Here is a 25,525-nt window from a genome sequence, read left to right as displayed (position 1 = left end):
CCCTGGCTTAGGCAACATGCACACAACAATGAACTACATGGAATTACAAAAGGGAATTCCCTGCCCCAACAGCACATAACTGCATTCTGAGTAGGTAAAGAGACCATACAAGAAGGGTAAGGGCAAAAACATTTGTTCCTGACACTAACATGAACAAATGGTGATAGTCCATCAGTCTCACTGGCTTGGGGAGGAAGGAGAAACAGAAGCAGGTAACACCTGGAGACGTCACCTCTTCCTTCCTTACCTTAAGGCTGCTACTGCAGTCCCTGAACTGCTCCATCATCCACCTCTACCCAGATTCTGCTTCTTCAGAAATGGTTCCAAATGTCTCTAAAGTCAATTCCTCTGCAGGAACAACAGTCAGCAGCCCTTTCAGTGCCTTTGGATGCCTTTCTGTTGGCTGGGAAGGCTGACAGGATACTCCTTGAGTCCTCCAGTAGAACACAGCGTGGCACTGCATGGAGCTGCAAAGAGACTTGTCCAAGGGTTCACAAGGGTCTGATGGGCTTACCAAGGGCAGACCACAGACACAGGGGCTTGCCAGCTACACCCTTCATCACCCATATGCCATTCAACCCCCTCAACTTTTCCCTTCCCCAGACAAAAAGGATCTTAGTTATTTTTAAAAGAATTTCATGGGTTTGTTAGTCTGCAAACTACAAAGTGCATATACATTTCAAATGAAATGGGTAGGACTTGACACTTCTTAAAATATACATTTTATTATTTTCTGGTAGTTGCTATGAAGGTTTCATTCAAATTGTGAAGGTACACAGCCTTTACAAACTTCTTGAGTTGAAGGTTTGTGTTGGTGGCTTAATGTTCTTTTTCTTTTTCAGCAGAGGAGAATACATTGGCTATAAAATGTTGAAATTCATTAGATGCTTAGTATCACCTCTTCATATATGCTGTGGAATGCTTTGTAGAAATACTATATAAAATAAGGCAGACTTTAACAGGGAGTTCAGTCATAAAATGTCATGGGAGAAAACAAAGAGTTCCAACACATTATTATTTTTGTAGCCAAGAGAAGATCAGGTGGTCCTCACTGGTTTGTGGGAGAACTACTGCAGTTCTGGTGCTCAGACAGTATACAGTTCTTGTTTATTCTACTATTCTCAACTGAGACCTTTTTAATAAAACTTATTTTAATTAACATAAATCAGACAATATTTAAACATACACATCTATCCTTACAGTGCAATAAAAATGTATCATTGTATAGTATTTTGTATTTGCATTATGAAAATAAAAGGTCTGTACATCAATTAAATGTATATTAATGAGTATGAATCATGTAAATTTATAATGCATCTAAAGTTGGCTTTGGCTTTTAAGTATTTATAAATTCATAGAAAATATTGAACATCTAACAAAATAAATAAAACATAACATTTTAATCATAGATGCTAACGATCAACCTCAAAAATTCTTGTGTTATTTTTTACATTTGCTACTAAATTTCTTAAGGAGAACTCACTTTCAGTAGTGCTCAGAAGTGAATGATTGCACCTTCTGTGATGTGAAAAAATACAGTACATCTATTTTTCATAGATCAAAAAATTCTTTCATAGACAGTTGCATTTTAAATGTCTGATTGTTCTACATAACTGTCTGAAGTGCTTATAAAAAGCATGTAGCTTTCTCATAAAAGCTGTGAGTCTCTATTAATAGATAAAACTTCTAGTGAATGTCCTTTTTATGAGGATTCTCTTCAAGGTCTTCCAGCTTCACGTGCTGGTATGAAGATATCACAGAAGTATGTTCGTAATAAACCCTCTTCAGTACAAGTACTGCAGCAATCCAGTGTAATTCCACTTGGTGGGCTTATTTCATCCGAGTCCACACATGGGACTTTGGGAAGTCAACTGCTGACCTCGTGTTCTCTTGCATGTGAAAGTTCCCCAAGTGCATGGGCTAGCTTTACTGTAATACTGAAGAGACCAAAACAAATCTGAATTCACACAGATAAAAGTGAGCTTGAATAAATATGCATCTGGCTAGTGAATGACACCCCATGGTCTAACTGCTATTCTGGTGGTGGTCGGAGGACTCGCAGGTTCCTTCCATCCAGTCCTTTCCAGTATTTAATGTTATTATTCAGATGCTCCATCAGATTTGGCAGGTCGGCAAATGCTAGGGAAGGAAGGGCAGAAAGTATTGAGCTTGCAGAACTGAAACAGTCACAGATTCTGTCTGAAATGTTTGGGCAACTATGTTAAGTAGAAAAGCTTAAATCTGTCATCCTGAGTCTTGAAATAGTGTTGGCTGTACAGCTCTCAGCACTCATGTAGCACTGGGGCCACTGAGAACTGTTCTGTAAATTTACTTAATACTGGCATTGTGAGTCCCAGCAAAGGAACACAGTTTTCCAGGAGGGGCATAGCCAATTATGGTTGTAATTATCCTGCCCCATCAAACCTCAGTCACATGTCATGATCTGGCATTCAGGGGAGTCACATTTCTGACCACTTTTACCATGGAGGCAGCACTTGGAAGGAAACAGCTGCTCCCCCAAGCAGTTTCCAGACAGCAGAAATTTGCCTTGAAGAATAACCAATATTAACATGGTCAAAATGACTGTGCTCAAAGAGCTATCAAAGAGAATGTGTTCTGTTCTCTGTTTACAGAGAAGCAAGTTTAAGAAGTTAAAGATTGCCTGAATCTAGTATATTATAGGCAAGCCATGAGAATTGCTTGTAGCCATACTTATAAGCAATAATGAAGTTATTTATCTTACTTGAACTGCAGGAATCTTCCCTTTTCTCTCCCTTTATTTAGGAGCCATAAAAAAGAAATTTTGTATCACAGCAGCTTCAAATGTTCACAAATTGTTCACATCAGGAAATAGCAGAGTTTTGCTTACCATCCCAGGCATCAAACATATCAATAATGAAGTAATCAATGAATGATAATTGGGATTTGGGGATGCTGCAAGTATTTCTGTCAAAAACTGGCATCACAACTGGTAAACCTTGCCTCCTTTCTTCATCAGTCTGCAAAAAACATTAGTGATTATTCATCTAAGACACATTCTGTTAATGGGCTTCTTTTAGCAGCAGATTGTTTGGCACTGACTAGAGCATGCATCTGCTAAATCAGAGGAGGAACCTGAATAAATCTGAAGCAGCAGCAACTTAATCTTGGGCACCTAGTTGTTCAGTTTCAGCAAAACAGCAGAGAAATAGTGCCCTTCCAGTGTATCCCACAAAGGGATATATTTACCTTCTGTAGCTGCACACAAGCTGACCCTAAGTAACTTGGCACACTACCAAGTTGTGACTGCTTTGGACCTAAGAGCTGCTCAACCATTGTCAGCCTCTGATGGAAGCAGTGGTCTGTCCCCCTCAGACACGGCAAAGCACCTTTTGTATTCCCTTGCCCCTTGCTTGGGGTGCCAAGTTCCAACTGCAGTGTTTGGTACATAATCTGTAATGATGACTGCCCTCTCCTTTTCCACATCTTCCTAAAGCCTTCCCTCAGCACAGTGTGCTAAGGGCTTACAGCATTTCTTGGAGTGAGTGCTGCTCCCATCCAGACACTAGAACCTGATGATCCTAGGCAATGATTCCTGATGAACCTGATGATCCTATTCCAGAGGCAAAGCCAACATGTGGGTACAGAAGACATCCTTGCCCTGTCTTATGGGAGTGCATTTGCAGACAAAGCTCAAAAAGCCCAGTTCCAAACTGAACAACTTGAAAGCTTGGATTTTTCAGAAATCGCACAATAGAAGTTGTCAGCTTTCATCTCTCTGAAGGCATCTAGTTGTGTACCAGCATGAGTAATACCTATCATTTAAATAAAATTCCATCATTTAAATTCCATCATTTAAAATAAAAAGGTTATTATTTCTCACATGACACAATGCAGCCTGAGACATTCTGTGACACCCTCCCTTTTAAAGAGGTGCTCACTTGCAGCTCCAGCAGCCTGGTTTAGCTGCCTTACCTGTGCAAAGTACTCCTCAGAGATGCGTCCAGCCCACTCTATGCACTGTTCTCTGGGTCTGCACGGGTTGGAAATGTCAGCACACTTTATCAACATGCGTTTGATAAGGATACGGTTTTCAGGAGACCTGAGAACAGTTTTGATTGACTCTCCATCACCATTATTCTGTAACATTTAAGAATAAAAAACAATCCATTAGCAAGGTCTCCATGCACTAACCCAAAAGAGCTTTTGTGCTTTGGGAATGCTTTCAGCACATCCCACAGGGATCAGTTCTGCTACTGGCTACCAGATTTGATGTCTAACTGAATTTATGGGCGGACTATCACAGCTCTGAGCTAGTACTTAACTCCAGTTTCTGGATTCAATCACTGGCTTTGTGACAGATCTCTTTGGCATCTTTGGGCAAGTCATGTAATCCCTCTGTTCCGTATCTGCCTTCTCAAAAGTGTGGAGAGGATCAATTCATCACTACACACAAAGTGATGAGGACTGTGTAGGCAGAAAAATGTAACTCTCTGCTGAAACCCAAGGATTAATGGACTTGCACATTAAGAATGGAATAGTTGGTTTGAAAAGAGAGACTGACCCAAGATGCAGAGCCACCCTTGAACACAAACCCCATCAGTGTATCAATCATTCTGACAGCACTGCTACTATTCAGACAGCCAGATCCCACATTACCTCCCAGGCATGTTCCTCATTCCCTTCCCTTGCTGCTGGACTCTTTAAGGATGGATAGGTACAAGAATTTACACTGCTGTCTACTCAGAATAGGAACTCTTTGAAGCAAGGAACATACAAGACTTTTTTGGTACCTAACAAGGTCTTGCTCCACAGTCAGAGCAGGGAAGAAGTAACAAACAGTAATAATAATAATAATAATGTGCTACCAGTTCCTGCAGTGTTTTGTACAAAGAGGGAGATACAAAGCAGCAGAAACATTCTGACCTTTTATTAGGTCAGAATAATCATGACATTTTTCAGAAGAAAATTCTTGTGGGGAAGAAAGTTCTTCCTAAAGGAAGAAACTGACAGTAATAAAAAAATTTGATAGTACAGAAATGGCTCAGAAATACCAGTTCCACAGGTCTCACCAAAATGAGATGCCTAAAGCAATTATTTTCTCTCTTTTCTAAGTATGTGGAAGGGAAAACAGAAGAAACAAGGTGAACTTCCAGATGCATGGGAAAATTATATACGAGAAAGCCAACATAAAGTGATGGGAGCTCCAGAAACACAAATATGGAAATGAGGTATGGAAAATTAAGATTGTTCAGTTACAGATGGTAGAGAATATCCTAGTAGGTAAACCACCAGGGATCAAGAAAGGATGTTCACCTCTGAGATCTGCTCAAACCAAAGGCACAGTTCTACTTGCTGGATGCAGATGTCTTGGGAATAAACTGTGTTAACTGTGCTTAGTCCCAGCATCCTGCTCCGAGTGCAGAGGTGTCTCTGCATGTCACATGTTGGCTTCCTGTCATAGCTGAGGTGACATCATGAGGGGAAATGGGAGGATAGAGGATGCTGGAGCTGGAAAGGATTTTTTTCAGTTTATGAAACAAAAGCAGAAAGGAAACAAACAGAGCAGCTTCTCAGCATGGCTCTTTGAACAAATTTGTGTAAAAATAAAAAATTAAAAAAAAAAAAAGATGTGGAACTGTCCCATTTGGAACAGGCAGTTGGCAGCTCAGCCTGCAAACAGTGCACTGAGTCACCACCATGACTGGAAAGCAGGCCAGAAAACACACACTGCTGCTGCAGCCAGAGGGACAGCAGCCTTGAAAGAGGGCCTGACAGTGTTGTTCTGCTCAGCACAATAAATAATTTGCTTTACCCACTCACACATTACAGGCCTTTTCATAGGAACTTGCCAAACTGAAACTCCAAACTGAAAGAAGGGAAACATTTTTCTTCTTGTTTTCAATAGAAATTATATATTCTTTGTCTTCCCATCCTTGGATACAATTTACTGTGAATCACAAATGCCTTGTGGGGCACATAATTTCCCTGCAGTCTCTGGGGCTTAAGGATAAAACTAAACTTTTGTTTCGTTTTTCTATGTCCCTGTTTGTGTTTTTACTCTCTGACTGTACAGGTCCAAGCCCTGTTCTTCAGCATCACCAGCTGTTCAGCTCCCTGTAATAGGCAAGAAGAGGAGTTTTGCTTCTCATGGGTGAAGGAGCAAGACCTGTTTCTCTCCCACTCTTAGATAATAAAAAGACTGCCTTCCCCCATTACACACAACAGTCATAAATGTGGCTTTCTAAAAAACATGGTAAGAAACTACAGAAAACCATTACAGCTCCTCCATGAGGTTGCCACTGATGCAAGCTTTATCACAACCATTTCTGCGAGTCTTCTCTTGGCAAAAATCATTCCAACAAAATTATACACTGCTCTTACTGGCAACTTAACAGCTGGTTGAAGCTGTTATTGAAACTGGTGTGGTTTTTCAGAAAGAGTTCTTAACAGGCAATTTCTTTGTGTCCATGGGGTTCCAGATGGCTATTGATTATATGATACATAATGTCACCATCATCTATTTTAAAGATTAAAAAAGAAAGCACACAGAAACCCCATGAATGCTGCCAGGCAGCACTGGAGGCTGAGGGCCCTTATTGCCAGAGAATGCAAAACATGTCAGCCCACAGACCTGCCCTTGTGCTGCACCCCCAGCATGTCCCCTTGGGAGGGATGTAATTCAGCCTCTGCTTTGAGGCAAACCTCGCCTTCTTTGCAGAAACAGCCAACAGCAATGCCCAGTCTTGCCACTTCTTCCATGGGAGCAACTGGGTTAATCAAAATAACATTTTTCCATGAAAAGATACAGCCCAGGTTCCTGGTTCCAAGTACGACATCACAGCACTGTGATATTAATAGGATCCAAGTGAGCCCCACTCACCCTCAAAGTGAGTGACAACCATGTTAAGCAGAAGGGGATTCAATCCCAGAGCTGAAAGATCAATCTCCAGCCTCTCTTTCTCCACATTTCTGATAAACTTCCTCAGAACACCATGTGGGAATTTCCCACTGCCAAGGGTTCCCAGTCCCTGCCTAGGCATTTTAAGGAGGACTTGCAGTGTTGCTTACCCCATTTTCTTCTAGTGCTGCCAAGGGTTTATTAATGCTGTTGACAAACTTGTTGACATGCTCAAAGTGCTTTGTCATTTCTGTTGCTAAGACCATGTCAATAATGACTTGGCGAAGGGTTCGATACTCATTCCTGTTTAAAGAAGGAAACAATTAAGAATGCTGGCTGGGTCACAAAGGGCTGGTTGCTAAAACAAGTCTAACAAAATTGCAACAGACCATTCCTGTTTGAGAGAGGTGCTAGGGGAACAAAGAACAGCAATAAAGGCTGGGGCAGCTGTGTCTCTGTTAGATATAGGAGTATCTTTGGTGTGTAGGGACATATGTGCTCCAGGCATGACTGGATCTCTAGGAGAAACAGTACCTGGGCAGAAGCAGAGGCACCAGCTGCTTAGGAGGCTGCTAGGACATGCCACACCTGCATGTTTCCAAGGCTTTTAGCACAGACACCCAGCTGAGGCTCACTCCCCAGGCAAGTTTTCAGCAATATTTTGCTGTTGTACCTTGAGAGAACCAAGGCAATGATCACATCCTTGCCCTGAATGCTTCACTGAGGCTGCAAGGGCAACAGGTCCTTCATTATCCTTCACATTGCTCTGTGGCTCTCTCTCTCCTTGTTCTCTACCCACCCAGCCATAGCTTGTTCTCTACATTCAGTGACACAAAACAACTCTTCTAGACTTGGTCACATTAAGATTTACACTAAGTTCCTTAGATAGGATCTGCCTTTTGATGGAGAAACTGACTGTGGGGATTTACTCAGAGGTCTTTGCAGGAGAGACAGAAGCATTCTACTCTTTTAGAAGCAAATTTCTCAAGGGCCGTGGACAGTCATCCACCAGGCAGTGCCCTCCTCTAGGATGCTTGTTTGCCTTAGGGCACACAGAAGGAAGTGAGAGATGTAGGTGGGCAGACAAGGACCCTGGGGGTCAGAATTACCTCTCCATGTTTTTGAAGATGTTGCATTTCCCATCCCGGGTGGTGAGCTGGAAAGCCAGGGCAGCGTGGTGGCTCTCCAGCACGGCCGTGTCGTTGTAGAGGATGGCGAGCTCGCTGCCAGCGTTGCACAGGAAGGAGTTTGTCCTTCCTGGGTGATCCACATCGTGCACTGTGGCAGCAATGAGCGCGGCAACCTCGTCAATCGGATCCAGGGTTTGCTGAAAATAGAAGGGTGCTTAGTTTTCCTGGCAGACTCATTAGGAACCCTATTCTGTCCACAAGATTAAGCCAAGTTGCTGAGGAATAAAAGCCAAAACTCTGGAGATCAGCAAGGGTCAGATGCTCTACACAGAGCAATGGAAAATTCATTATAAGCTTCATTGAACATTGTGTGACTTTTTGGCCATTTTGTACCCCTTAGATTTTGCCTTAACCACACCTTTGTCACAGCACATCAAATTAAACAAATGTAAAGTAATAAATTAGTTTGTGTTTTCTAGCAACACCGAAACCACCTGCACTTGGAGTTAAGGTATTTGGCTTGGAAAAAAGACCAATACTGCTAAAAATTATTCTATTAACAGCCCTTAATTTCCTTTGGCAATTTAATGTGTCCTAATCATGTTCCACTTACATGCTGGCTAGGTTTACAATTTGAAAGGAATGTTATCCATACATCCAGTTCCTTAATAACACTGTCCTGGGTTACAGCTAATGCATATTCTATGGAGAATATTCAATGTTTTGTATCCATGGATAAATTACATGACACATGTTCTGTACTTTCTGTGTCACATTCTGATTCTGGTAGCATGCTGCACTCCAAGCTTTATGTCTCCTTGCAATGGGCATTGCTTTATGCCTATTTTTATCTACCCTGTCATGAAGTACAAACCTATTTGACTCAAGAATTTACACTTAAGTGCTAATACTTTATTAATAGCATAAAGGAGAACAAGAACTAAGCATCTCAGAAATATTTTGTATACATTTGGAAACCAGCCTTTGTGCTGTGTTTATACTGGCATTTGTGAAGGATCAGATACAAAACAATTATATTAAAAATTTTAATAAAATGAAAGAGACACAAGAGCAGAAATATTCCCATTTGAATCTGGGAGCAGAGCAGATAATTTTCATTCCAATTTGCTTTTATTTGAGATCCAAATTCTCTGTGGGCCCACTACTACCATTCAGAATAGTTACACTTGGTAGGTGAAAAGACAAACCCTACCCTTCTTCACACCTCCTGAAATTATGCAATGACCTGACTTGGCAGGAGCAGGGATATTATTCATTGAGGACTAAGAGAATCTCATGGAGAACAAGAGCAGGCAAATAATTCTTTCTGCTCTAGTTCATAGTTAGCATTGTCTGCTGTGTTTTAACTTCTTCCTTCTTTCTTTCAGCTGCTGCTCATGGGATTCTATTTTTTGTGGTATAAAGCTCAGAGAGGGGGATTTGAGAGAGGGATTTCCTCAGAGGAACACACTGAGCAGCATTCAGTCTGGCTGAGAAAGACCTGTGCAGATGGGAAATGGCCAGAAACATGAGAATACCTGGCCTAGAGGAGTCTACCTGACTTATTTCACAGGGATTTACAGTACTTTTACACCCAACATCAAGGCAAGGATTCTAACTTTGTTATCTTAACTCCCATGAAAACGTTTTTTCTCAGAAAACGGTTCTGAGAATATGGTTGCAATTTCGAAGCCAGAAAATCTTCCTAGGCAAGTTGAATTGAGTTCAAGTTACCAAAAAAAAATATTCTCAGCATGAATTTCAGTGGCAGAATTGGGCTTTGTGTGTTTAGATTAAGTCGAACTCTGTGCAACACTAAAGCAGCTGGGCTATAACTTCGAAAAGATGAAGAGAGAATTCTGAACTTTGATTCTGCTCCTTCTGTTGCTGCAACATTTTTTTCTCTTCCTATGCCTACAGAGGAATGGAAATAACATTCTGGAAAAAGAGGAGGCAGTCATGCTTCTGTGGCATTGAAATGGATCCAGATCTTGTCTGTTTTTCATAGATATTCTTGGGAAGACCAGCTAAACCTCTGGCAAATCAGGGGCTGAAAAAATCCAGTGACATTCTATCCCCACTAGGCATACAGTATTTGTAAATCAGCCTCTGGAGAGCACACTAATGAGCTGCAGCTCCAAGTTAACGGAATTACTACAGTTTAATGAGCTGTCAGAAGCTTGTTTACAGTCACAAATTTCTCAGCCAGGTGCCCATCACTGGGGCTATCCTTAGGCAGGCCAGTTCAGAATTTTACCCAGGACTGTGACTCAGAAATATGTCCCACCACTCTATTGCACACACACCAAGCACTGCTTTATTCCCCTGCTCCAGTCTGGGCATGTGAGAGCAAAAGTCACTCTGATTTATTCTGGTTTTCATGGTTCTAATACCCCAGTGGGTGCTATGGTAGAGACAAGTAATTTTTTTCAATACTCTCCTGCAATGCAATCTCAGGGCATCTCCTCCAGTGGGTGATCCAGCCTATTTATGGCCTATATTGTCTTGGGAATCCTTTGCAAAATGACCATCACAAGACATAAGAGATGGTAATTTATCACATTAAATCTGTATTTGGCATGAGCCATCACAAAAATAATTATGTTATCAGCTCACCTATCTGAGAAGGTTTAACTACATGAAGGAGTTTTACTTGAAAATAAAGTTTTCTTATTCTCCTATCAAGAATTGTTCAATTCTGTAATATTAGTATCCATCCTTCTACATAAGAGAGATCCTAGAATTCATGCAAAGCTGTTTTTTTGCCCTCAGAGTTACCAAATTGGTTGGCACTGGGCAGACATTTGGTTTTTGAATCTGTTTCTGAGAGATCCTTCTCTGATTGCATCTGTATTTCCCACCATATTGTTTCACACACATGTGGACTCACCTTTACTCTCTCTTTAGACAAGAAGTAGGCAGTAGCATGTAGTACATCTGCTGAATGAGTGGAATTGTGGTAGGAGTTGGAGGAATGGTAGTTAGCCTCAATAACTTGTAACCATGACCTCAGAGTGGATTCTGAACAGTTTAGGAATTCACAGATTCCAAAGCGAGCAAATATTTTGAGACCCAGATAAACCAAAGGCCTATGGAAAAAAATAAACAGAAAGTTTTAAAATGAATGCAGCTGAAAGAATATTATATAGCATAAACAGTGTGAATCCACACAGCATTTTTAGCTAATGACATATGTAATGATGTGTAAGGACTTGTTAGAGAATTACTGTGTCATATACTGGAATTGTAACATACATAAAGTCCAATCCCCCTTAATCCCCCCAGTGTCAGACAAAGGTGTCTCCAGGTTTCTCTGTCAGGGAACTGTAATGCACTAAAATTCAATTAATTATCCTGGCTTTATTACCATATGTCTGCTTGGACTTAAGGCAATATTAGTAATATATTCGTACTTGTGAGTCATTGAAAATCACTTTACTTATCTTAACAAATGAACTGCTGTCATTTAAACACAGTAGGAAGCAATCATAATTACACTGCCTTTAATAAGAGTACAGGCAACAAAGTACCTCCTTTGTCCCTCTGTGGTCTCTCCAGATCAGTATGAACAGAGAAACCTACCTGGTGATCTCATGCATGCTGGCTGGGATAATTAATTAAGTTACAGCAATGTACCAATTAAATGCTGTAAATCAAACTGACTGTACTTTTACATCTTTCTTTTTAATTACTTATCTCTATTACTTCATTAGAGATCAAAATGCATCAAAGAAATAAAATCTAAAGCAAGTGGATGTAAACCCCTTCATTTAAAATAAAATAATTTTAAAGAAGAATAAAACCCTAGGTGGTTTTGCACCTTTTTGGCTCATAAAACCCCAGCCTAATAATGAACTGCATATTTGTTAACTAAGTGCCTGACATCTTTCGTACACTTTGGTTTTGAATAACTTTCAAAGCTCTTACAGATCTGGGATTTTGACAAAAGGTTTAAGATAGTCAATTAATTGCATGATCTGGCCTCCAAATTGGTGTCTCACAAAAGCTTCTACCTAAGACAAAGCATGATACGTGAAACTAGACCCAAAAGGGGAACTTTTTATAAGCATGAGAAAATAAAACCAAGGATTTAAACAGAAAGAACAATTTACAGTCTTAGAGGGGGCCTTTGCTACTAATGAAGTACAGTCTATCAAAGCTGCTGATCTGCTTTTGAAAACTTCTGTGATGGAAATTAGTATGCCCTGCTTTTTATCAGTAAACGTTTTCAGTTAAGCTTATACATAAAATGTAACCTGCCAAAATTTTAGAATAAAGACCTTCCTCTAATCCCAGAGAAAGGTAATGGGAATTTTGCTGAAAAGCTATTCAGGAATAAAACCTTTCCAATCAAATGGAAAGAAAATAAAACTTCATCTGTATTAACTGATCAAATCAAGACCAGTATGTTGATTCTGTGTGTAGTTTGCCATAATAGGAATTTGAATCCCCACAAGAAAATAATTTGATTTGTATAACTTTTCTATTCCTGAATAAAGGAAGGCTTTAAAAATTATGCTGTATTGTCATTATACCATATCAAAGATATATAATCTTCACTTATATCCACTGGGGAATTTGAAGGAAATAGCTTCTGTTTCATCATGCACTATTTAAGATGCATACATAGCTAGAAATGAGAAAATTTCAAACATCTGACATTGAGAATAAAATTAATTCAGTTGTAAAAGCACAGGTAGAGAACTTAAGGATCTGATTAGAGGATGACATTTAAGTCAACTTTCAGCAACTGCAGTTTATGAGCTCTTGCATTTACTGACCTTTTATGGGTGGCAGCCTCAAGTTCAAAGATATCAAAATCCCACTGTTCCTCATTTTCCATTGCCTCTGTTATCCGTGGGGGTATGTCATTGAGGGAGATTGGAGAGCTCAGACTGCCAGCAACCTGATGAGTTTCTTTTGAGGAATACAGTTATTACTATATGTATTTATTATCAGTATATTAAGTAGTACATTTAATAGTGAGATACAATTTTACTGAATGACTATGCATTCCCTACATTAGTAACACCTGGCTCAGTAATGCTGCAGAAAAATGCTTACAGATAAAAACCCCCAAACAAACCAAAAAAGCTGATTAAAAAGGACATCTAATCACATTTCCCCTGTTTCTTAAATTTCTGAACATGTTTTAGTATCTCAAATTAAATTATCTCCCAAATTAAAACTTACGTTTTGCTGACAATATGTATTCGTTCCCTGATAATCTTCGTAAACCATCCTGTTAAATGAAAGTTGCAAGTTAAATGGAGGGTTTTGAACAATAGGTCTAGGAGATGATGACACCAAGTAGTAGCACAATAACTTCAGGGAAGCCTGACTGCAGCCTGTCAGAGCCATCAGAGCTGCCTCTCCCTTATTTGTGCTGCTCAGATTCACCTGCTTTACACAGAGCTCGTAACAGAGGAGGAACTGCAGGCTAGGGAATACAATATGGACTCAGGCAGGTAAAAACTCAGGTTCCTCAGGTGCAGATGGAGGTCTGGAATTGCAGCCTCACATCTGTCTTTGCCTGGCCAATGTGCACACCAGCTGTGGGTCTGTGTCTCAAAGGAGACACGGCGTGTCCACACACTGCCCGCCAGGAGCAAAGGTGGGAGGGAGTGCATGGAGACATTGCCCTGCTCCCCTGCCCTGGCACTGGCACATCCAGTCACCTCAGCAGCATCACAATCTCAGGAGAATCTCAGGAACAAATTACTCTGAGGCTTCCTTTCACACAGAATGTGAACTTGTTTGTTCTTCAGTTCCGTGCCTCCTAGGCTTAATTCTGGCATGGTGCCTAGATGTGAACACTGAGATGATGGATTAAAACTACCAGAATTCTGTATTTAATATTTACTTTTCGTTTTATAATTCTAAATGCTGTGGCCCAAATCCTGCTTGCTCTTTTGAGGTTACAGCTGTTGGCTCATGTTTAGCCCATGATGTAAAAAACAGTGTTAAAAAAAAATTCGCAATGCTCCTTATTAAAAATGTTATTCACACCAATTATAGCTGAAGTAAATGTGGATCCTGTATCTGACATGGAATATCCACTCTTTTAAGAGCTGTTATATCTAATTCTTATTTTCACATTTGTAAGTAAGTGAGTCTGGAGTTTTGTGATTTAAAAGGAAAGGGAACAGTGGCTGTTCAATAGAACTGCTATGACACAAATATTTAGGTCATCAGATGCTGCCTATCATTTAGAATCAAAGATTACTTTTTAAGAGTTGAAATAGCAGGTGTAATTGTATCTGGTAAATCTATCTTTAAACTCCAAATGCCCTTCCTGCTTGAGAGTTCAAATCCAATAACATATTACTTGTTTCCTTCTCAGATGTAGCTTCTGAACCCAAATGGAGCAATATAATTTGTTTTCAGCAGGCTCTTTGATGGAAAAATGTTTCTCTCCAATAACTTTAAAACTCATACCATGCCATATGCTCTGAAATTAATTTTCTCAGCTTTTCTTATTGCTCCATAAAAAAGCCTAAGGCTTATTTTTAGTAAAGATTTTATATTTTGCAATATTGTTATCTTCATGTTCATGGACCAAATACAACAATCCATAAAAAGAAGAAACCAGTTGAGTTTATGGACTCTTATTTATTCAGCAGGAGAAAAGATTCGCTTCAAGAGAAAAGATTCACCTCAAGACTAATGATTATATGTATCAATGTTCTTCCTATATTTTTGTAGTTGAGGTAACAACAAATTTTGTCTACTCAGTTAGTAAATACAACCCAGTATGAACCATTTAGGTCTTCTCCTGGAATTCTTGGAGTCTCCAACATGTTTCTCCTGATGAGGTATTTGCTGTGGTATTTTTAAAAGTAAAAATACACATAAACTATTTGAAGATAGATACTGAAAAGATGTCCTGATAGTTCCAACATGAAATTATAATAGCCCAGAGACATCTCTGAAAAGCTTACATTTTGTGAGCTTTTTTTCATCCAACACACTGTAAATTTTTGCCCTGACGTAGCCTTTCACATGTAACCTACAGACTGATGAGAGCACATATCCTTAGGGCACAGGTAACATTCATCTAAACTCATCTGTCACCACCAGAGGGGTCAGACTCCAGGTTCTGAAGGTTTGGGTTCAGTTCTTGCTTCACTATGTGCCCTTTGTTCAACTTTGGATACTATGCTACAGGTACAAATATAATCCAAGAAACAGCAACAAAAATATGTATTTTGCATTCTTTTGAAAACAGTCTTTGGTAGATTGAAAAGCCCCCCAAAACCATGTCATTCTAATCCTCATTAATAAATTTTTTAAAATATCTGGTCCTCTTTCTTTCTTCCTCTCCCATCTATACCTTACTCAAACGAATCACATTGAAAAAAAATTTGGTTTTACTTTCTATTTTTAGCTAAACTAATGTTTTAAAGGGGCTGGTCAATTTTCTTCCTATTTTCAGAGCTACATTATTCAAGTAGGGGGAGAAAGTCCACAAAAAGATATGTGCAGTTTTTCCTGAAAATTTGGCGTTGTAGAAGCAGAGCACATGGCAGATGATAAAGACCAAGTAACTGGGAAAATCAGGCAGAGAACATTAATCAAGAGCTGTCTGTGGCAGTAAATACTTACTGTCATTAACCCTCCAACAAGGTCACTTGTGTGTGGATCTTCATCTTTTGTCCCCAGTTGTGGAGAGTACAATTCAGTGGTTCTTAAAATCTCCAAAGCCCGGTCTAAAGCTTCTGCAACTGGCAAGGGACTGCTCTCTTGTGCAGCATTAATGATGTTTATTACCTAATGTAGCATCAGAAATATTGTGAACTTGGAAGTGATATTTAAAAAAGAGAGACACTCATTAATTACTATGAAAACCTCAGGAAAATAACAAGACATAAAACCTTAATCTGCACTGGGGAAAACCAAAATGAAAGGGATGTTACTGAAACGCTGATGTTTGCTACTGACTCTGAAAATAAGATATTGGCCTTAAGGACAGCGATCTTATTAATGACTTTCCCCTCCAAGGCATGGTCTCAAAATGTCTCTGAATGGATTTAATGTAACTTTCTCCCTTTGTTAAAGAGCTGGTTTTTGACAAATCTTTGAATGGTTTCAGAAAGCAGTTGACAATAAGTTTAACATAAGAAGGAGGAACTCCAGTCCCTCCTTCTTAAACAGGATCGTGTGAAGGCTGACTCCATGGATGACACTCTACCAAGCAGGTTTGGGGGATTTTTGTTCAGAGTATCTGCATTTTTGTGAGCCACAGCAGTGGGAGGGTGGTGCAGCAGAGCAGAGCTGTGACATTACCTTGGTGATGGGAGCCTCGATAGTCATGGAATGGACCCTGGCCATGGAGGAGCGGCGCCGCTGGGAGCTGCCTGTGGCAAAACAGAGCAGAATTTGTACCCTGACTGCACAGACAAGGCTCATGGCAGGATCAGCCAGGAACTCCTGAGGCCCTTCCTGCACTGCTTACCCTGCTGAGCCTTTCAGAGGCAATCTACTGCAGAATGCACAACTGCAAAGAGGCGCTGGCTGAACCACTGATGTCCCTGATTAGAGGTGAGTGGCTGTAACAGCCTGGCAAAATCATGGCTTTGCTTTATTATTTTAAATATTCAGTTATAAACTCAGTTAAAAGACTAGACAGATGTGGGTGTATAAACTGGCAGGCACAGGTAGGTAACTACTGAATTCAGATTATTACAGGATGTACCTACTCTTGCTGCCTGATGGAATAGGACAAGTCCTAATGAGTCAGCTTCCAAGCTGAGGGAAATCACTGAAGCTCTTTTGAAGTGGGTACCTATGCCAAATAAAAACAGCAGAGGTTTTGGCCTATTACATTGGAAATGTAAAAACAAACGTTTTACACTTGTTAGCAATTTTGGTTCTGCAAAGAAAAGGCCACAATGAGATTTTTCTAGATATTGTGCTACCTATGAAATGCAGACATCTCTATTACTTATTGTGCTGAGCAGTTCTCAAGAAGAAGAGTCAATGCTATTTTTGCTGTACTGGAACATGACTGTATTCTCACTGGCACAGACATGCTTCACTAGTGTTTGCTGCCTAGACTGCAATGAGAGATGATTTAACAAAAGCATCTAAGTGTCAGCAACAGTTTTGAGTATGTGACTCATCTATCAAGTTTGGGGTGATCTAATAGAGCAAAAATACAACACAGTGAAAGAAAACAAAATTAAGAAAAAAAATGTCTTCATATCTCTATCAAGGGAAGAGGTAAGAAAGGCAATAATTTGTGTATTGGGTTTGCATGACAACTCCAACTCAGCCAGACCCAACAGGATGAGTTGTTTCACATACCATCACTCCCACGAGATGTTGTGGATCTGACATCCAGGGATCCTTTCCTCATGTCTTTGTGTCTGCAAGTCTGAGTATCTGCGAAGAAAATTATATTGCATAATGACACAAAGTTTTGCCTAAGATGTATGTTAAAGGAACTGGAGCTCAGAAAAGCCTGGCAGCAGCTGAGTGACACTGACCTCAATGCTTCAGCAGATGAGAGCTGATTAAAGTGCCTTTTAAAGCTCTTGCCCTATCACACTGACCTGAGCCCAGCCAAGCTCTCAGGCAGAACATGCCTAAATGTCTGTGCAGAAGCAAACTGTGGAGAGAAGAGCTCCTCTGTCACCACTGTGACACAACTGCAGTTGTGAACACAACTCGTGCAGCACACCTGAGCTCACACAAGTAACCACTGCCACCAGGTGAGCCCCAGCAGAGCACAGGCCAGCAAGGGGGGCAGTGAATCCCAGCTTCCTTAGGGACTCCAAGGTTCAGCCTGTGCTGAGACTACAGTTAACAACAGCAGGGATGCCAAGGATGTCCTAACTGAAGTGCTGGTATGTGGGATGAGGGTGAATGACAGTGCTGGTCATCCTCATTCCCACCCACATGCAGCTCAAGGCAATGCAGACACAGGTGCCATGCGCTACAGAGCAGCCACAGCAACAGCATTACATGAGGCATCCTTCTCATTTCTAATTCCATCACAGGGATCCACCACCCACAGCTGAATTATGGCACTGAATCCAGCAACACCAGGACACCAACTTGGGGCCCTGTGACAGCATTTTCAAAGGTGGGCTGCTCTATGTCGCCTCTAAAGTGAGGCACGTAGAGGGGGTCTTGTATTTACTTTCCTGCATTTTGAGTTGGATTCCCAGCTTATATCACTAGGTAAACAGGACTGTTCTGTGAAACTGTTTTTTCAGTCAAATCACTAAAATGGCCTTTATTCTCCCCCCAGGTATGTTCTCCAGTTCTTGGGACACAAGAGACATTTCTTACCTGTCTGAGATTCAGCCTGAATACATTCACATGTCTTCTCCACCTACAATTCAGTATGAGAAATCCAGTTAGTCAGAACTCTGCCATTATTTTGTTATACTTAGGGCTCAAACTAAAGTGAGCATGGCACTGTTTTCACTTACCTTATTGTTGTCATTGCACAGTCTACTAATTGACACATAGTGTCTAATCTTTCTGCAGGCAAAAAACAGCGAGTTAATTCCCATCCAAACCTCAGCTCTAATTCAGTGCTGACACTTGGGTGCTCCAAAGGCTCGATTTAGGGACCAGGTGGAAGTTGGATAAAAGTCTGGACATGCTTGAATCTTGCCCATGATCAAAGCCCACAGTGACCTTATCCCATCACAACCCTTGGCAAGAGCCATGGAAGGGGCACAGAGGAGTGAGCACGGCAGGACACAGTACAGGGGCTCAGTGACACAGGAGGTAGGTGACACCAACACCAAGCACAGAAAGACCAGAGGGTGCACTTGCACTTCAGGGAGGATTAGAAGAGTCAGAGTCACAACTGAGCATCTTTGGCTCCATTTGGGGGAGAATTAGAATTTCACTTTCCCTGCACACAACATATAAAGTTGATTTTGCCCCAAGGAATTAAGCACAGAGGTCTGAGGCACCCCTCCTTGCATAAGCTTCCATTATACTCAGCAGCAAGATAATCCAATATCTGCCAGAGGCAACTGAACTCTAAACTGAGCCTTCATTCAGACACAAATCACGACTTCAGCTTTCACACTTACCCTCCCTGTCCAATGACAGGTAGTATCTTCACATTTTGTTGTATGCTATCTCCATTTTTCTTTTTCGCATAGTACATTCCTTGCCATTCCTGAAAAAACAATTCAAGTGGAAGGAAGTTCAGATCAAGCATGAAGAGAAGCTGTAGCTCCATCCCTTCTTTCACTGAAAGCTGCCTCACAATACAAAACCAGGCAGGGCTGGTTAAACTGTGCTCAAACCCTCAAATTTCTCCCCTGCAAGTAACCTGCAGGTGACTGTGCTGCTGCCAATGCAGGACAACTGCCAGGGGAGCAGCCTGGGAATGCTGAGATGGAAACAGCTGAACTCAGGAGCTGTGGGAATTAGCTGCATTCTCTTCCCCATCCTAGAATAGCTGTTGGTGGTCTTCTTTTACAGATGCATATTTTGAGCTGGGCATTTACTAAATACCAAGTGATTAATGAATAATTAAGTCCATCTTCTATGTTCACTTAACACAAACTGCTCAGGCCAATTGCTGTACTTCAGTTGAGCTCAACAAACTAGATCAGATCTTATGTATGTGAAAACACCCTCGTGAGGCACACAATATGTATTTATTTATGTGAGACTCACAGATCTCTCAGTCAAGCTGGCCAGAACACAGGTACAGAGAGAATAGTTTTACATTTATGTGGATGGAGCCAGCAAATAAAGACTCCAGCCCACAGAGAACTGCATGGTGACAGGCTGTACAGAAAAAAAAAAAAAAAAACATTAAAGGCTTTTCTGAGGATCTGTCAGAGAAGAGAACTGTGAATAACAAACTTTGTAGTGGGCATAATGCCTTCCGTGAGCTGCTTGAGGAATACAAATGAAGATAAAGCAAGCACCACAAAATTCAATGCTCTCATAATTAAAAGTATGCACATCAATAGTTTCCTGACAACCAGGATGAGGTAGAGATGAGTAATTGATCTCTAAGCCAGGTAATAAACCCAGGATGTGCACAAAAGGGTGAAGTCATAAACTACAGATTGGACAATTCCCTCATTGAAAGCATATCCTTTTCAAGGCAGGTTATTCACTAATGTGTTCTTCTTAGGCAACAGATCGATTTTTTAACTTGTGAATTTCTAAAACCTGTGAAACTGAGGCAGGAAATGTGTGAGGGAAAAGGTCAGTGCAATTCTGAGAAGCAGGAGGTCCAAGCCAAACTCCTGCTGGTAGGTGAAGCTCTCCCAGGGATGTCACTTAAACATATTTTAAGAACACCATATGCTCCCTCCCAGAGCCTCTGTCAGCAATCCAGCAGAGAAGAGCTATTCCCAAGATGTGCTGTCACTCAGGCCCATGGCTGTGTCTGCACTGGAGCCACACAAGCTCCATGAGCAGCTCCTGCTGTGGGGATGCTGGGATCAAACCAGAGCAAAGAGCAAACCCCAGAGTGCCATTCCTGACAGAGTGCATCAGAGCTGAGCTCCCAAACTCCACAAGGAAGGCAAGGCACACCTCTACCTCTATCCACAGTGAGGAACCCCCCAGCTCAGCCTCCCTTTTACACTGGGGCTTCCTGCACCACATAGCAAAGTTCAGCAAATGCTTGCAGAAAACAGAGCAAACCAAAATAAACACCATGGACACAGTCCCACAGAAGGGCAGGCTGAGCTGGGAAGGTGCTGCCACAGAGCTTTATCACAGTGGGATTGCCCTCCCACCCCCTCTGCAAAGACCTTGCCAACAGTTCCCAGAGGAATTGCATGGCTTGTCTGCTTCATCAGTAGGTGTTCATCTCACTGCAGAAAAAGCAAAACTAAAGCAGACTGCAGAGAGCAGAGGCACCAGGAATTCTAGTCAGAATTGCACATTTCATCTTAATGGATGCAATTTGAATCATGAAACAGAAGAATTAAGAAGAGCACAACTCTTTTTTTAACTCCTCAAGCATGGATGGATGAACACTTCAATAACATTGGCTTCTGGCAAATTACAGACAGCTGAAGTAACAAAAAACTAACTTTCAGAGTTATGTTTTTTGCTAAGAGAAACAACATCCTGACCCAAGAATCCCTATGTACTTTCCAATTTCCAAGTTTTGAGTTTAACATCTATGAACTTCTGTTTTATCATACTGAACTTGCTCCCAGCACTATGCTTGTCAGCACAAGAGGTGAAATGCTACAAGAGACCATCTTCCTAAATTCCATTTAAAGATAAACTTCATGCAGCTTAGATTTTTCCAAATATAAAAACTTGCTTTCTTATTATTTTTATTACTCGGTTAGAATAGCACCATATTTGTTCAAAACAAAAGGCAAACCTGTTGACAGGAGATGATCACAGCAGCAAACAGTTTCCTTTTTTGATGTGATGTAACCTACACTAATCTACTTTGCTGTAGCCAAAATATGGCCTATTGTAGTGAGGAGCAGTCTTCTAAATTTAGGATATAAAGAAATCCCAAGTCTGAAAACTACACACAGACCATGTCAGAATGTTCCAGGTAACTCAGGCACCTCTGAAAATGCTGTAATATCTTGACACAAATGATTTCAAAACTTCAAGTATTTCAAAGGTTGCTCCTCACAGTTAACCTCTACTTGCAAATGATTCCTGTAATAATTTAATTGGCAATTCATTTTTATACTAACATATTAATTTAAGGTTGTACAGATTACATATTATAAAATGTTCCAGAGGGAAACACAGAACACCTGCAAACAGAATATATCCACCTAAAATAGCTTAGGCTGTTCAGACAGATAGGTTTAAGTAGGCAGCATTTCATTAGCCCTCACTGTTAAAGCCACACAGTCAGGAGTAAAATTAGTACAAGGAAGGAGATAAATTTGATTTAGATTCCTATCACTCATAGAGTAAAATATATTTCCACTATTAATGAATTTTTTATCAGCTCACTAAAATATTAAAAAATTTTATCACTTTATATCTTGAGAATTGATGGTGTGGATTTAAAGCCTGACACATCTAACGCATTTGAATTATAACTTAATAAATACTCCCTCCTAACATCAGTTTTGTACTGCACACATTTACTGAAATAACTTCAGTCAGGCAACAGAAGAGTGAAGCACCATAATCCAAATTACTGTCTGGGACCTCTTCCAACAGGCCAACGCTGGTGGAGATGAGCGACACAATCTCCTTGAAATGCACCTGGCATCTGCACCCAGTGTTTGCCACTGGGGCTGTGCCAGCACCCTGAGCCCCAGAGCAGGACTCACCACAACTGTGCATTTGTGCTTTTGATCCAGAGCGCCCTGACTCCCTTGGGCACCCCCTGCCCTGTGCCAATGCTGTGCTGCCCCCCAGGACAGAGCCCCCAACCCTGGGCCATGGAGCATCGTCCAACACAGCCCTTCCCCAACCCCTCTGTGCAGCCTCCACCACCTGCTCCTACAAGGCACTCTGTCATGTTCAATGGCATCAGGAACCAGCTCATCTCTGAGCAGTGAACCCTTCTAATGGAAATCCATTAGACAGCTCCCATGCCATTAGGGAATTAAACAGACTGGCAGCTGGCACTGCCAGTCACTTCCAAGTGATATTGCAAATGTCTCCTTGGTATTTTTACATTCTGAACTTGCAAATCAGCTTCCACATTTCGTGGTGAAATTCTTCAATATGGTTCTTTTCTCATTTACATAGCACCAGATAACATGTGCATCCATCTCATTTTTCTTTGGTACTCCCACACCATTTGCTATGAACAGCATAAATTATAAAGAAACACAGCAAGTCACTTATTTTTGTAAAACAAGTATCTCTACCAAGCAAGAAAAGAGAAAGAAGCCCTTAAAAATGAGAATTTTTTTACTTCCTGTTCTTGTTTTAAGTTGCAAATGCTGTGTGTCTGTGAAGCTGCAAGTCACAATGCATTTCACTGCTGGACTACAATAACTTATACAGATAGCAAATAAAAGTAATTCAATTCCATTACTCACCTTTCCTATCTTTATGCAGGAATTAATAGTATCTAGGAAATCAGCTTTTTTTTCATTTATAGGCACTTCTGTTAATTCCTTTTCTATTAGTTCACCTATTTGATAGCCCATCATTGTTTCAAAAGCAGGATTGACGTACTGTGAGATAAAAAAAAAAAAACAAAAAAAATACCCATTCAACAGAATACTTAAAACAAAAGAGAATCTCTTCTTTTGCTTGCTTAACCAGGAGCTCTCTTTCCCAGCCTGAAATAAATGTCTGCATGTACTATTCCTGAGAGAGATGCTCACACTTTTTCTTTGTGAAGCAAACCAGGAATTTCCATGCTAGAACAGTTGTGCAGAGTGTGTGCATGTCAGCAAAGAGAGGGAAATCACACAAACAGCTGAGTATCACATATCCACAGAGTTTAGACAGACAACATAAACCCTGAAAAACTGGCTCTTTCAGTTCCCAAACCAATAAACCTCAAACCTACCTCAGTGTTCCTAAAAATCACCAACTGGATGTTGGAATACCATAGGAATATTATCCATATCTATTGGCAAATTCATCGTCTTATTCTGTGTCAGGGCCAGCCATCCCTACCCCCCTGTCCAGGCCAGGCCCAGCCAAGCAGAGTGGAAGCAGTGGAATTTAATAAAGCAGCTTTCTCACTGAAGTGAATGTTGCATTTCACTGCAGTTTTTGGCCCTTGCCAACAAAGCTGAACACTGGTACCCAGAGCCCACCCCTTCCTGGCCTCTCAGTGCTGAGTTACAAGCACAGTCCTGGCACAGCAGCATTTGAAAGCCTTACAATATTTTACAATATTAAACTTACAACTTACAATATTTCAATGTGACAGAAAGGAAAAGGAGCCACTCTACATCTAATGGTTCTCCTCTAAAAGCTCCATCCCAAAGGATCCCTCCCTTCCCCTCCCTGTGCCTGCTGGAGCCCCAGGACTCCTGCAAATGTCACTTCTCTCAAACCCTGGGGCTGTCAGCAGAGGGACGAAGTTTGGTCTGCAAAAAAATGTATTTAAAACAACTTCAGGATGTGCCCTGTTATTTTTGTAAAAGGGATGAAGGAGGCACATCCTTCAATGAAGTTGCCATTGTCAAGATTTGGCTCAAGAAGGCACAATTTGTATGCATGTTATAATTCCCAGGGGCTTAGACTCAAGCTCTTTACTGATAATAAAATCACTTGTCACTGCTTCATGGCTAGGGATGGAACTAACTCCTTTAAAAAGATGATGGTTTTCAGAACTGCAAAACTAAGCACAATTTCTTTTCCCTGTTTGAAGAAATTTCTAAGGGAGGATTACATTCAAAAACAGTTGGCCCAAAAATTCTGATACATCAAACAGTATCAAATTTTAGAAAAAAATAAAGTACAATTATTTGAATAGAATTAGATTTTAAAGAGCATCAAACTAACATTAAATATTTTTGGAAAAGAGTGCACATAAGCCAGTAGCTGCATTCATTCTTGATACAGAGAAGCAATGAATAACAGAGATAAGGAATCAATACAAAAAATAGAAACAAGAGAGAAAATTCTTATTCATTCAGAAACAACAATCTCCATTGGAATTTATTTGATTTATGCCAGACACTTAAAATGGAGAAAATTCTACTCTACAGCTAAAATCACTTCAATCTTTTAGAACCATTAAGTTAGATTAGATTCTTGTGCTGTAAGAAAGAGTAAGTGTAATCATAGACAAAATAAAACACAGAGGAATTTTCTGTAGTTATGACTGGAACAAACCTGTATTACATGGTCTTCACTTGTGATCTCAATGGCTTCTTGACTTTTCTCTAATGCTGTAAATAATGAATTACATGCCCTGGAGAAAAAAGAAAAAGGCATCCAAAAAATTTTATCCACTTTATTCTTCTTATATATGAAAATAAAGTATTATAACTCCATACTGAATAATGTTGCAGTCTAACAATTAATGTATTTTCTTCAAGTAACTGACATTCTATAATTAACTATTGCAGATCAAAATAAATACTCTATTAAAGATCTGGCAAAATTGAAAATTCTTTGTTGATAACAATTTTGGTAAAATTACCTTAGTTTGAATTGTGCCTGCACCTGTCCAAATTCCAGCTGAATCAACTCATTGTAACAGGCCATTCTACTAGAATTTTCTACATATCTCTGCAAATAAAAGGTTAGAAATATTTCATTAATACACATTCCTGTCTGCAAGGATTTGAAGCTCTAATTTCTTTTGCTTGCTAAAGAACCAGAAAAGGAGTAGATTTGCCAAAAATGAAAATGCTGGGACATGAGCAATGGGAGAAGATTATTTTTTGGTACTAGCAAAACTTTTCAAGTTACTGCATTTTGAAAGGTGACAGATCCTCATGGCAATGAGGTTTAACCATCCTGTTTATTCTCTGTGATTGTCGGCAAGATCATTGTAATTTTTTTTAAATCTACTTTTAGCTTTCTTAAAATAATAATGAAATGTTAAAATTTGAAATTATTATGAGTTTCCAACTGCTAATATACCAAATTGTCTATACAGATG

At 40.3% G+C, this 25,525-nt stretch overlaps 1 protein-coding gene across 5 annotated transcripts in view; it reads right to left on the bottom strand.

The window, feature by feature from the left end:
- PDE8A (phosphodiesterase 8A) overlaps positions 1-25,525 on the bottom strand; it is a 149,148-nt gene that overhangs the window by 11,013 nt on the left and 112,610 nt on the right. For all 5 annotated transcript variants that reach the window (XM_063169782.1, XM_063169783.1, XM_063169779.1 and 2 more), the window contains exons 6-22: positions 25,061-25,149; positions 24,751-24,829; positions 22,992-23,129; positions 19,068-19,156; positions 18,450-18,501; positions 18,307-18,349; positions 17,317-17,394; positions 16,297-16,367; positions 15,616-15,780; positions 13,204-13,252; positions 12,792-12,927; positions 10,901-11,099; positions 7,990-8,207; positions 7,051-7,183; positions 3,955-4,119; positions 2,870-2,999; positions 248-2,139 (exon numbers count right to left, since the gene is read on the bottom strand). In XM_063169782.1, coding sequence (XP_063025852.1) covers positions 2,033-2,139; positions 2,870-2,999; positions 3,955-4,119; positions 7,051-7,183; positions 7,990-8,207; positions 10,901-11,099; positions 12,792-12,927; positions 13,204-13,252; positions 15,616-15,780; positions 16,297-16,367; positions 17,317-17,394; positions 18,307-18,349; positions 18,450-18,501; positions 19,068-19,156; positions 22,992-23,129; positions 24,751-24,829; positions 25,061-25,149 — 1,941 coding nt within the window. In that variant the 3' untranslated portion in view covers positions 248-2,032. The remainder of the gene's footprint in view (positions 1-247; positions 2,140-2,869; positions 3,000-3,954; positions 4,120-7,050; positions 7,184-7,989; positions 8,208-10,900; positions 11,100-12,791; positions 12,928-13,203; positions 13,253-15,615; positions 15,781-16,296; positions 16,368-17,316; positions 17,395-18,306; positions 18,350-18,449; positions 18,502-19,067; positions 19,157-22,991; positions 23,130-24,750; positions 24,830-25,060; positions 25,150-25,525) is intronic.

The sequence above is a fragment of the Melospiza melodia genome, chromosome 15 (genome assembly GCF_035770615.1).
Source record: "Melospiza melodia melodia isolate bMelMel2 chromosome 15, bMelMel2.pri, whole genome shotgun sequence".
NCBI lineage: Eukaryota > Metazoa > Chordata > Aves > Passeriformes > Passerellidae > Melospiza > Melospiza melodia.
Note: the sequence above shows the minus strand (reverse complement) of the source record. Positions and strands in the feature narration are given on the sequence as shown.